Source organism: Artibeus jamaicensis, unplaced genomic scaffold, assembly GCF_021234435.1.
Source record: "Artibeus jamaicensis isolate MK-2021 breed Jamaican fruit bat unplaced genomic scaffold, CSHL_Jam_final contig_490, whole genome shotgun sequence".
Taxonomy (NCBI): domain Eukaryota; kingdom Metazoa; phylum Chordata; class Mammalia; order Chiroptera; family Phyllostomidae; genus Artibeus; species Artibeus jamaicensis.
Genome location: NW_026521861.1, coordinates 7,940,372 through 7,953,046, shown reverse-complemented (window position 1 = coordinate 7,953,046; position 12,675 = coordinate 7,940,372). Strand labels below are relative to the sequence as shown.

The 12,675-nt window shown below is 46.3% G+C and overlaps 1 protein-coding gene across 3 annotated transcripts in view; it reads right to left on the bottom strand.

Annotated features, from left to right (window-relative positions):
• Positions 1-12,675, bottom strand: part of MXI1 (MAX interactor 1, dimerization protein) — a 77,898-nt gene that overhangs the window by 59,442 nt on the left and 5,781 nt on the right. Inside the window, exon 1 of one of the 3 annotated variants that reach the window (XM_037165597.2) lies at positions 481-787. The exons of the other annotated variants lie outside the window; for them this stretch is intronic. Within the exon in view, the coding sequence (XP_037021492.1) occupies positions 481-553 (73 nt within the window). The 5' untranslated portion in view covers positions 554-787. Of the gene's footprint in view, positions 1-480; positions 788-12,675 lie in introns of those variants that run through there. 3 annotated transcript variants of the gene reach the window in all.

Genomic DNA, 12,675 nt, shown 5'->3' with positions numbered 1-12,675 from the left:
CTCCTCACCTGTGCGCCCTTCCTTACACCAGCATCTCCGCTCACGCGTGCACCCTCCTCATGCACGCACCCCTCCTCACACGCGCACCTCCCCGCCCCACGCGCACCCCCTCACAGGTGCACACACCTTACAAAAACACCTCCCCTCACACGCGCACACCCCTCTTCACGCGTGCAACACTCCTCACACGCGCACCTCCCCTCAGGCGCGCACCTCCCCTCACACGCGCACTCACAGGTGCACCCTCCTCAGGCGCGCACCTCCCCTCACAGGCGCAAACACCTCACGCACACACGCGTCCTCACAGAGGCATCTCCCCTCGCACGAGCACACCCCTCCGCTCACAAGCGCACCTCCCCTTACATGCGCACACCCCTTTCTCACACGCGCACCTCCTCTCACACGCGCACCCTTCACACGCCGCACCGCAATCCCCACGCGGAGCAGATTCGGGGTCCGGCGGTGGTGCCCAGCCGTTACCTCGGTCCCGACGCTCCAAAAACTCCGCCGCCTCCAGCAGGCGCTGCACGTTGATCATCCGCACTCGCTCCATGGGCACCGCGGCGGCTACCAGGGCCGCCCCGCGCTCCCTTCCCCGGCCGACAGGAGGCGCCGCAGCCAGTACAGTCCAGCACCTCCCCGGGACATGCGCGGCGGGCGGGCTGCCCAGCCCGGCCGCAGCTAGGCGCGCTGTCCACCGCCCCCAGGTCCCGTCGCGCCTGTCGCCCCACTGCACCGGCCGCGCAGCCGGCAGCCCGCGCGCGGTTTGTTTACCTCTCCGCGCGAGCACGGGGGAGGGGCGGGAGCAGCCCCCGCGGCCCGCCCCCTCCCGCCCCCTCCTCTGCCTCCTGGGAAATGTAGTCCGGCCCCGCCCACCGCACGCCGGGAATTGTAGTGTGCACTCGGCTTTGGTCCTCTTGCGCCCTGCCCAATTCCGTAAGGGCCACTGGGACGTGTAGTCCAGCTTGGCTTGTCTACCCAGGGTAGAAACACTAAGAAGTTCTCTGAATTTTGTGTCTTTCAGGAAGGATTTGAGTTAGCTGAGTGTCTACTCCCAAAAAGCCCTTTTGTCAACGACTCCCAGCGGGTACACAAGAGCTGGAGCATTCTTTTTTCGAACTTCCAAGTCATCTATCATCTACTACTCAACTAACCTCTGTGCCTCAGTTTCTCACTCTGCAAAATGTGCTGCTCGGACAGCACAAACAGAAACACTTGAAAAGCCAAAGTCACTGTTCAGAAACGAAGGAAGGTCCTATCAGAACCAGAGATGGCTTCATAAGGCCCTTCTTCCACTTCGGTTTCCACGCAGAGGTTTTATTAACCTCCTTTCTTCTCTCCCGCCCCTCAATAGGGGTTTTAAAGGCTAGAAAACCTCTCCGGTGCTTCAAGTGAAGGATATAATTCAGTGAATATGCAATTTGGTGAAGTCAACCAGGGTCAGTTCAAATCCTGACTCTGCTACTTACATTAGCTGTGTGGACTTTCAGGCCTCATTTTTCTCATGTGTAAAATAGATATCCAAACGCTGAAGGCCTGCCATGTGCCAGGCACTGTACTAGACATAAAATGTACTGTAATGACAGAAACAGACATGGACCCCAGTTTCAAAAAGTGTATAGTTGGTAAGGTTTATTTTGAAGATTAAATGAAAATAATTCCAACACTTAGTACATGACACTCAATAAATGGAAGATATGATGATTGTTTCCTCTCATGTTTTCCATAGACACAGAACTGAAAGCAGTGGTTAATGACTCCTGGGACCACATTAAAAGACTGTCCTCACCTCTTTCCAAGTCCTCGATTTAACAAGGCTTCAAAGTCTAGACCAGAGTTTCTCAGCTTCAGCATTACTGGCATTTTTGGGTGAATAATTTCTTTGGGAGGTGGGAGAGGGCTATCTGTGCATTGTGGTAGGTTCAGCAGCATCCCTGGCCTCTTATCAACTAGATGCCGGTAGCACACCACCACCCTCACGTGTGACACCCCAAAATGTCTCTAGACATTGCCAAATGTCTTCTGAGGCCCTAAATCACTCCTGTTTGAGAACTACTGATCTAAGGAGAAGAAAAGGCAAGAAGGTCATAAATGTCGAATGCTCTAGGGCCAAGCTGGGAATTTTGTAAACATCCATAACTCCCCCCCACCTTGATTATTTTAACCTGCTGGTAAAAATCCAAAATAACAGGAAGCTCTTGGTGAGGGAAGAAAGTCCAGTGGCTACTGCAGAAAATACCATCTCAGGATGAAAATCTTACTCTCAAAAATGTCACGAGCCTCATAGTGCATTTTAATACCCTCTCTCCTTTTTTTCAAAGTGAGCAAGATTTCTAATGAGGTCAAAAACTGTAATATTCGGCCAGCCCTTTTAAATGTTATACTTGGCACCACATTTAAGAACCAAAGAGATGTTCCATCAAGTACAGAGAGACCCAAAATGAGAAGTGTTCATAAGCCACAGGAGAATCAAATTTTTTTGTAAAGACTTTAAAACAGGGACTGTGCTTTTTCAGCTGTTGGCTAAATTGCTTCAGATCTGGGATTTCCCATTGGATGTTGGTAACAACCAACCTCCACCCTCAAAAGGGACATGTTGATTAGGGGAGAATAGAATAATTTAAAAGAAAATACCTATTTGCTCAGAACATGTTAGTTGAGGATAGAAATTATTAGGTTGAGAGTTAGTTTCTGCCACTTGTAGAACCCCCTTTAAGTTTTAGCTCCCAAATTGCTAAGAGCTACCTGAAGTACTTAAAAGATGTACCATAGTTTAATGACAAATAAAAGTCTACCCAGTGGGAGGTAAACTATGTGAAATGCAATCAAGAAACAAAGTACAAGCTGAAAACACATACAGGTTCAAGATGGGTTTAAATCTATAGATCATAAGCCCTACCAGGTTATTAAAAGAAAGTGGGATGCTTGGTGCACGTGCCCGGCCTTTCTCAATTGACTTCCAGATGAATTAACCAATGCTTTTTTGTCTCGAAAATTTTAGACTTTGTTTATTTTTTTAGAGAACGAGGAAAAGAGAGAGAAACAGAGGGAAATAAACACCAATGTGCAAGAGAAACATTGATTGGTTGCCTCTTGCATGCCCCCAACCATGGGCATGGCCTGACACCCAAGCATGTGCCCAGACTGGAATCAAACCTGCGACCTTTTGGGTTTGCAGGCCAGCGCTCAATCCACTGAGCCACACCAGGCAGGGGGGCTCTTTCTGAAATTTTTGTCGTTCATATTGGGAAAAAAAATCCAGTTTTTTTTAGTCGAAACATACTGGAAATTTCATTTAGCCTAGAAAGAATTATTATTAAGGGAAATCTTATAAAGTAGATCCATAAGGATTAAGCTGGATTCAACATTTCTGTAATTTTTAATAATATATCCTTAAGCGAATTTATATAAAAGTATGAAATAAGAGAAACATGCAGATAAACTAAAAGTCATAACTGTGTTCTGGTCTTTTAGTATATTTTTCAAAATAGGTATGTATAAACCAAGTAAACTGTTGCTTTTTCTTTTAAAAAATATTTTATTTTTGTTTATTTTTAGACAAAGAGGAAGGAAGGGAGAAAGACAGGGAGAGACACAATGTGTGGTTGCCTCTCATGCACCCAAGTGGGGACTTGGCCTACAAACCAGGCACATGCCCTGGCTGGGAATCAAACTAGCCACCCTATGGTTTGCAGGCCGCTGTTCAATCCACTGAGCCAAATCAGCCAGGGTAAACTGTTGCTTTAAACCAGTCCCTTTTTTTTTTTTAGAGCCATAGCCAAGAGGGAATAGATTAGGAGATGGAAAGTTAGGATGAGAGTCACCAAAAGACCACCTGCATACACTAAAGAAGAGATGAGATGATGGTGATGGTGGGAAGTGGACAGTGTTACAGACCAGTTTATATATAGAAATATCTAGCCCTTTCTAATAGCGATTGAAGGTGCCATTCCCTTCTCCCTGCTCTGGGTGACTCTGGAATTCTTGCTTGGACGTTGCCATAAGGGCCTCCGACAAAGCACAAAGCTTGGGGCTCTAGCCTCAAAAGAGTGATGCCGGCCACAAACCATCCCTCAGCATCAGTCCCAGCCTAGAAGAACCCAGAGGCAGCCATGGCCTTTCTTTTGTTCATATGAATCTGTTTGCACTGCAAATGAAGATGGGGAAACTGAGGAAAAAGCATGGTTTCCAAAGCCTACTCACAAAAGAACCTGGAATCTTACCTACAGTCTCTGGTTCTGACCTATCCTTCAAGTAGCTCTCTCAGGAAGTCTCACTAAAGATGGAAAAAGCCCCCCAGAGCCTCCAGGCCTATAACAAACATAGCCTGATGTGAACAATCTGCCTTCTGGAGGAAGCAGGCAAAACTCTCTGTTCTTAGGGGTCCCTTCCCTGCACAGTTTACCCAATGCAAATTTGTAGATGATTTATTGCATATTCATGAACAATGGAGGAGGCTGGTCGGTGTTATATCTTTTATGCAGATAGAAAGAGATTGAAAAAAGGGAAGGGACCATGAGGTGAAACTCCCTGTGTTGGTGACACCTGGGGTTTAAGAGAACTTCCCTGAAACTGCAAGGTGCTTACTGTGCAGGGCACTGTTTTGTGCAATTACCTTTAAGGAAGGGGGTTTCAAATCATCAAGATTGGGGACAGGGAAGTGGGTGAGTCCTGAGCTCCTAAATGAGAACCCTAACAGTTATACATCTTTTCATCTCCCCACCCCGAAATGACAAATGCAGCCTCCTTTTCTCTCCTTCCCTTACAGCCCAGAAACGTGAAGAGCCGCAGAAAATCTTTCCCTCCGCCCAGTGAGTCAGCCTTGCCTAACTTCATGCGTAAGCTCTCCTCAAGTCAGCAGCGGCTCAGAGCTGTGGGTCTGTGTGCAGCCGAGATAAATTTGGGTCTGGAAGGGATGACGTAATGCTAAACCCGAGAGGTAGCTGCAGCCTCCCAGAGCTCCAGTCGCCAGGGCTGTCGGCTGACATCCCAACCACAGGGAAAAGCACCAGTCGACCCAGGTGCCTGAGGTGGGGAGAAAGGGAAAGAAAGGACGAGGGGGTTGGAGGAAAACAGCAGGGGAAGGCGGTCTCAATCTGAGCTCTCTGAATCTGGAAGTTTGTTGTTTTTTAACTTCAGTTTCCTGGTGAGATCAGGCCACTGACAGAGGCTCAAACAGCTGCACTTGACCTGCACCCTGACCTATCTCTTTCCCAGTAAAGAAAAGGGCTTCTTTTCTTTTTTAAATATATTGACGAGAGAGAGAGAGAGAGAGAGAGAGAGAGAGAGAGAGAGAGAGAGAGAGAGAGAGAGAGAGACATTGATCCATTGCTCCACCCACTCATGCATTCACTGGTTGACTCCTGTATGTGCCCTGATTGGGGATGTTAGAACCTATAACCCTGACATATCATGATGCTCCAACAACCTGAGCTACCTGGCCAGGGCGAAAAGGGCTTCTTACATTTTATTAAATGGCCCCTATGTAATAAGCAACCTATTTCCGTGATTTGTTATTTGTTAATCTCTCCAGCGGTCCTTTCCTTCTTTTTTTTTTTTTCCAAACAGGCGAGGGGCCTTTCTGGAGTCTCTTATTTTTTTAAAGATTTTATTTATTAATTTTTAGAGAGATGGGAAGGAGAAAGGGAAGGAGAGAAACATCAATGAGCAGTTGCCTCTCATGTGCCCCCACCCCCACCCGCTGGGGACCTGGTGTGCAACCCAGGCATGTGCCCTGACCAGGAATCAAACAAAAGACCCTTTGGTTCCCAGGCCACGCTCAATCCACTGAGCCACACCAACCAGGGCACTTTTCTTCTTTTTTTGCATTGACTTTCACCCAAGAAAAAATCTCCATTGCAGGACTCGGTTATTATTCACATCTAAGAAGCTTGCTTACTCTGGAGCATCATCCTACCTGGTACAACTGATAAGGTATTTGGGAGGATTTTGCTAAGTCCATGCCAAATTAATGTTCCCCCAAATAGTATTTCATGGGGGCACCAAAATAGTATTTCTATTTATTTCAAAGAAGTTTATATTATTAAGCTTATCGCTCAATCCAGTCCTCTTTTTCAGATGGGAAAACTGAGGCTCAGAGAGGTATAATAACCTACCCAAGGCCACAGAGCTATCAAACAAGGGTTGGGCCTCAGGTACCTACAGACGTTTGCCTCGTGCTCTCTATCCATTTCTATTCTTCCTTTTCTAGTTGACTTCATGTTTTTAAAAATAAGTAAATAGAATGGAGTGAGTTTTCTGGTCTTTTAAACTTGTGGAGCCCCACTCCTTGAAATATCACGAAATATTTGTAACATTTGAAGTGAAATATTGAAATGTCAAGTTACATCCAAAGGGATCCAAGGCCTGTGCTTTTGTTTTCTGTTCAGAGTTCATTCTTCCCTAAGGAAAGGATGGCCTCAGAATGGACTCCTCTGCTGGGGATGACCACAAGCTATGGGCTCAACCTCACACTATGCACCGCTTTATTTAAAAGACCACCACAGGTAAATAATCTTTGTCGTGTGGAAGGGCATAGTTTCCTTCATTACAAATGCCGCCCAAATACTTTTTTCAAATGACATTTCATTATTTGTTGCTGTAGTCACGTATCATTCTTTTAATTTTTGGCTATAACCATTTATAGTGGTAGATTTTGTGACTTTCAGCCATCTCTGGCACATAGCCTGCTCAGCCATAGTATGTTTATTCTTCTGAAGCATTGCTCATTCCATGAGTTAATATTTTGTTCAGAATGTTTGCATCTATATTCAAAAGTAAGATTATACTACACATTTTTGTGGCATTTATTGGATTTTGGATGCAATGACCTATTCAAAGTTAGATGCAACCTGATTTTAAAACCTTAAAAAAAAATAAAACCATCACCAGAGGCCTTCCCCTGCTGCTAAGAGGATGCCCCGCATTCTTGCCACAGCCCTGGGTAACCCTCCATCCCCTGCCAGGAGCCTGCCTAGAGTCGCCCTGCCCCCACCTCTTGGCATCACCACTCCCTTCCAAGCAGCGGAAACTTGTAGAGGTCACTCTCAGGCCCAGCCGGGCAGGCCCTGGCCATTAAATCACACACCCAGCCCTGCTGCCTTGTGGCTGAGTTTCAGCCCCAGGTGTACCATTTAGAATAAAAACACCAGGTCCTTGGCTGCTCAAGGACATCGGTGATCTTGTCATCTCTTCCAACTCCACCATTCTGATTCTAGGACTCTGGGATTGTCCAGAGATCCTAGAATAATATGCCTCCATTTGCCTACTAGTTGTCATGTAATGAGAGCCAACTATGGACGTGGTGCTGCTCCTAGAGTCGGTTCATGGTATCCTTAGCATGCCTTTGAGATTCCTGTTTCACAGATGAGACCCAGAAAGGTTAAGCGATTTCCCCAAGGTCACACGGATAGTGAATGGATTCGAAACTAGAGTTTCTAACTGTTGGACCCTACAGCATACATCAGGGCATGTTCGATTGCACAGGGTCAGACAAATGTAATTAGGGCAGTGGTCTCCACCAGGGGTAATATCATCCCCCTAGAAGGCTCTGGAAATGTGCAGGAGTGTCTTCCTTGAGTGTCACAATGACGTGGGAGTTCCACTGGGATTTAGTGAGTGGGAACCAAAGATGTTAAATCCTGCAGTGTTCTGGATAAATCTGCACAAGAACTCTCTCACCAATAGCCCCCTTGTTGAAAGACACTAGATCAGAATGTTAAAGACAGCGAACTCATCATTCATTCAACAAATACTGCTTAAACATCTAATATGTGCTGGGCACTAACCTAGATGCCGAAGATAGAATAATGAACAAAATTACATATGGTCCCTGTCATCAAGATTCTTGTATTCTAGTCTGACAGACTGATTATATGCAAGTAAAAGCATTGTAAGTTGTTATCAGTTGGATATGGAATAAATGCTGGTGGGGGGGTAGCTTTAGGTGGGTAGAAGGATTAGGGAAATGACAAGGGCTGTCTAAGCCAGTTTCTCAAACTTTAATGAACACACAGATCACCTAGAAATTGTGGTAAAATGCAGATTTGGATTCAGCAGGTCCGGGTTGGGACCTGGGAGTCTCATTTCTGACAAGCTGCCAGGGGACACCAAGTCTCCCCATCTGCAGACAGCACTCACTCTAAACAGGACGGTAAAGGCCACACAAGAAATCTGAATTTTATTCTCAGGGAGCCTGGAAAGAAACTGTTGAAGAGTTTTAAACAAGTAAGTGACGTGAACCCAGTTACATTTAAGATTACTGTGGTTTCCTAGATCTTGATGGAGGAAAGGAAGAGGTTGGACTTACACCGTTTGACCGGAACCAGCTGGCCTATCCTGTCGCAGTGGCAGCCAGGACCTCAAGCTCATCCCTGCAGCTCACACTTGCCTCTCCCCTCTGGCTTCTCTGGCAGAAGCCCTTGGCTTCAAGCACGGGCCACACCAGTTGTCTATGATCTTGGGCGCCTTAAGGACTCCTGACAGGGCATGGATTCACACCTCTGACACCCCATCATGCAGAGCCACAGGAGCCCTACTGGTTGGGGGAGCTCCCCGGGGGGTGCTGGGCAAGGAAGTACATATATGCAAGTAGCAATACCCTAGACCACTGCCCTCCAGAAAAAGGGCCCTGTCTGGCTGCACCCAAAGAGCTCTGGAAGATTTTGGCTGCCTTTTCTCTGCCCTAGGATGAGGGGGAAGTAAAGGAAGTCACTCCTGGGAGGCAGTCCCATGGGGCACTCTTAGCCTAAACTTCTAACATGCTGGATTCCATGTCTTGCCTTTGGCTTCCTGAGGCTTCTCCCAGAGCCCTAGGTTCTCCTAGAAAGAAAGAAACCTGAGTTTGAGTCTCAGCTCCACTCTTTGTTAGCATGTGGCCATGGGAAAGTCAGTCAGCCTTGCTAAGGCTCAGGCTTTCCTGATCTGTAAAATGAGGATTAATTATAGCACTGTCCTATTGGATGGTTGTGAGGATTTAATATCAAGCATTTAGCATTGTGTGGGCACATAGTAATGGCTCAGTAAAACAGGGTATTGGTATCAGTATCCCTTTAGAAAACAGAGACTGTTCAGCAGCTCCTTGGACACAGGTTATCGAACTCACAGGAGACAGACAATTGTGTATTGGTCTCTGTCTATCACATCCATTGGAACATAGAACTGGACACCACACATACTGCTTTTGGGGGCACCAAGCGCAGTGCTCAGCTCCTGGCAGGTTATAGACATTATCTGTAGATTTGAGCTAAATTTTACAGCTGGTGGAAAGAATGAAAGAAAGTTGTATGCAAGACACTCGGAGTCCTGGGAGTCATGAAATACGGTAGAGCCCTGGCCAGGTAGCTCAGCTAGTTGCGATACACCAACCTTGCAGGTTCTATCCCTGATTAGGCAGATATAAGGATCAACCAGTGAATTCATAAATTAACTGGAACAACAAATTGGTGTTTCCCCCCTTCTCTCTCCCTCCCTCTTGCTCTCCAAAATCGAATTTGAAAGAAAGAAAGATGGTAAAGATGGTCAGGTGTGGTGAAGGTAAGAAGGAGATAACATAGGGTAGTTCTGGGTCCCTGCAGAAATAAAAACAAAGGTCACGTGAGCCCCTACTTGCCACCCATGGTCAGATACTCTGAAGCCCTGGGCATGCCCTCTATTTTAATACTGTAGTATCATCTTTATTCAAGTATCCTTGCTAATGGCAATAAAATAAAGAGCAAAATATCTCAAATAGTACGTAATCCAAGTCCCCTTTTAATGGGTTTAGTTTGAATTTCCCAATATCCCTCACCCATAGTACGTACAATGTTTATCTTTCTAATTTTGCAGTGTTTAAAATTTCCTTAGCAGACACTGGAGCTGGACACTAGAGGTACGTGGCCAAGGGCACGTTGCATGAAAGAGCAGGCTTTGGTGGGAACACTGGCAGGGACAGTCCTCCAAGTACAGACTGCACCAATCTGTAAAGAACTAAGAGTGGAATGTGTTTATTTACAAGGCTGCTTACAGGATACTTAGTTTCCTAAGCTCAGGCAGTTTTCTTTTTAAAGTCAGATCCATAAAAATTACAAGGATAAACACAAAGGATTTTAAACACTGAAGGGGCATGGATGGGGGCAGAAACGATTCCTTTTGTTAGCCCAAGATACATTTTTGTTTTCTCTGTAATGATAGTTAGAACCAAAGACACAAAACCCAAGTCAGATGCAATCCTACCTTGCTCAGGTTCACTTTCAGACAATTGGTACTGGAACAGAGTATACACTCCATGAGGAAGAGGACTGTACACAGTCCTGACATAAGCAATATATGTGCTTAAATACCAGTTGAATGAATGAATGAATGAACTCACAGAGTAAATTAGGGAGAGTTCCTGGCACATAACATAATTCCACATTTTATAAAAGTATTTGCCACAAGGGCCTTTTAAGGAGAGGTTCTCTAAAATTTTCTTAAAAGGGATCCTATTTACATATGTTTCATGGAGATTTATTGCTCAAAGCAAGAGGCACCTGTACTTTCAAAATATTTCATAAGTGAGGGGCCCAGCACAGCATTCTGCCAAGATGAGGAAGTAAAGAAGGAACCTCTAGCTCAGGGGGATGGTGGCAAATGCCCCATTATTTTTGGCCAGAGAGATCCAGTCAGCTGTTGACAGCTTTAACACCTCCAGCCAGGCCACTCAGGGACAATGATATCATATCAGAGATAATTACTTCCCTTTAGTTTACCAGAAGAGCCAGGGTGAGCAGGTGTCTGTCCCTGCAGAACTGAAGCCTCTCTCCAGTGTGAGCCTAGAGCTCCACCCTCCACCCCCAGAAAGAGGCCCCTCTGGGACGACTTGAATTCCTTTTCCCCACTTAAGGCTTGGGTAGCCATCCTGTCACTGCCACGGCCTTCCAGGTCCCCATCCCCAACCCCAATATAAAAGAAAATATTTTTTTCTAAATGACAAATGCAAATTAGCTTCATTTTGAAAGACTATTGAGAATGTTGCAATGACCTTTGCAATAACCGGACACACCCTAGAATCTGTAAACCAGGTTTGAGAATTGCTGACACTATGAGCACCTGACCTGTAAAACAGAAGCCCAGTTTGGTGCCCTGCCTGGGACCCACTCTCATGTCACGAAGGAGAGAACACAGCCTACAAGGACCTGGTTCGGCCTCTGCTGTGTCCTCTTGAGCAAGCCACTGTCCCTCTCTGGGCCTCAGCCACGCCATCTGTATAGTGAGGATGATGGATGCTCTGTGACCTCTGGGGCTCCTTCTGGCCCTGGAGCTCTGTCTTACCACCTGCCTCCTTTCTAAACAAAACCCAAAATGGAGTGGAAGGAAGAATGGGGAAGGGAAGAGAATAGTTCAGAAGGCCAGGCGGCAATAAACCTCCCTCCATTTCTGTCTGCTTTCTTCCTGGGTTGTTGCTTTTCTTTTCTTTCTTCTCTCTTTTCTTTTCTTTCTTGCTTTTTATTTCTCTCTCTCCCTCTCTCTATGCCCTCTTTTCCTCTCCCTCTCTAAAAACAAAAGCCACAAAACCACAACCCACCTCCCCCAAACGGGTCACTTGGAAGCCAGAGCTGTCAGGGGTTAGGTGTGTCAGGCCTGGCATACTGGTGGTATCTAGGACCAGGCCGGGGCAACCATGTGCTCCTCCTCCAGAAACCCAGTTTAAATCAATATTTATCTAACTGTATTTATAGACAGTGGTGGTGGTAGGGCAGAGGGGGTGGGATGGAGAGGCAGGGGGACCTAGAACAGAGCAAGCCACAAAGGCTGATGCAAATCTTTGTGGCCAATTCATTTCTGCAGGGCCAGGCTTTTTTAAAGGCAAAAGACCCAGCTTTTGATGAACCTGCTGTTGGCTCCAGCACCATAGCAACAGCCCCAAGTCCTCTAATATGTCCAGAGGACAGACTTGGGAAAGACAGCATGGGTGCGGGGGGTGCTGTTTCCTAGGAGCATAAACTCAAGTTTGGGCCAGGAGTGTTGTGAACAACTCTGGAAAACAAGAAAACCTCTCTGGTTGGCTACTCTGACTCTATCCTCACTTCTCAACCTTTTCTGAGCAGGGTGTGTGCAGGAAGACCTTGATAATCAACAGGGTGTTTCAAATACCAGCTCTGTTCCAGGTTGCTGGGTGACCTTGGGCAAGTCATTTCGCCTCTCTGGACTTCATTCCTTGGCTGTAAAATCCATACCTACCTAAAGGGTTGTTGTAAAGATTGGAGGAGATAACGCACATGTTTAGCCCCATACTTGGTATACAGTCAATGCTTAATAAATGGTAGCCAGTATTGATACTGCTACCAATTAGTTGCTGCTGCTGCATGCTGGCACCCTCTTCGTTTCCTTCATTCTTACCCCCAGACTTTTGTTCAGCCATCTTCAAGTGAAAATCCCCATTTCTGGGTATGTCAGTGGGAGAATGTTTTGGTCAGAGAGGGGAAAGTAAGTGAGCAGCAGTTGTTTTGCCTTGTTGCCGATGGAACATCCTTTCCCCCCAAATCAGGACTGTCTCAATTCAACTTCAACTTCTTCAGGCCCTACCCCCTTTCCCTGGGTCCCCTCCACAGAGTACCTAGTCCCTGGGAATTCTAGGACTTTAAAAACCACAATAATATCCTTGAAAATCTACTTCTGGCACTTAACCAGTGGGCAGAGATCATATTTAAAACTAGA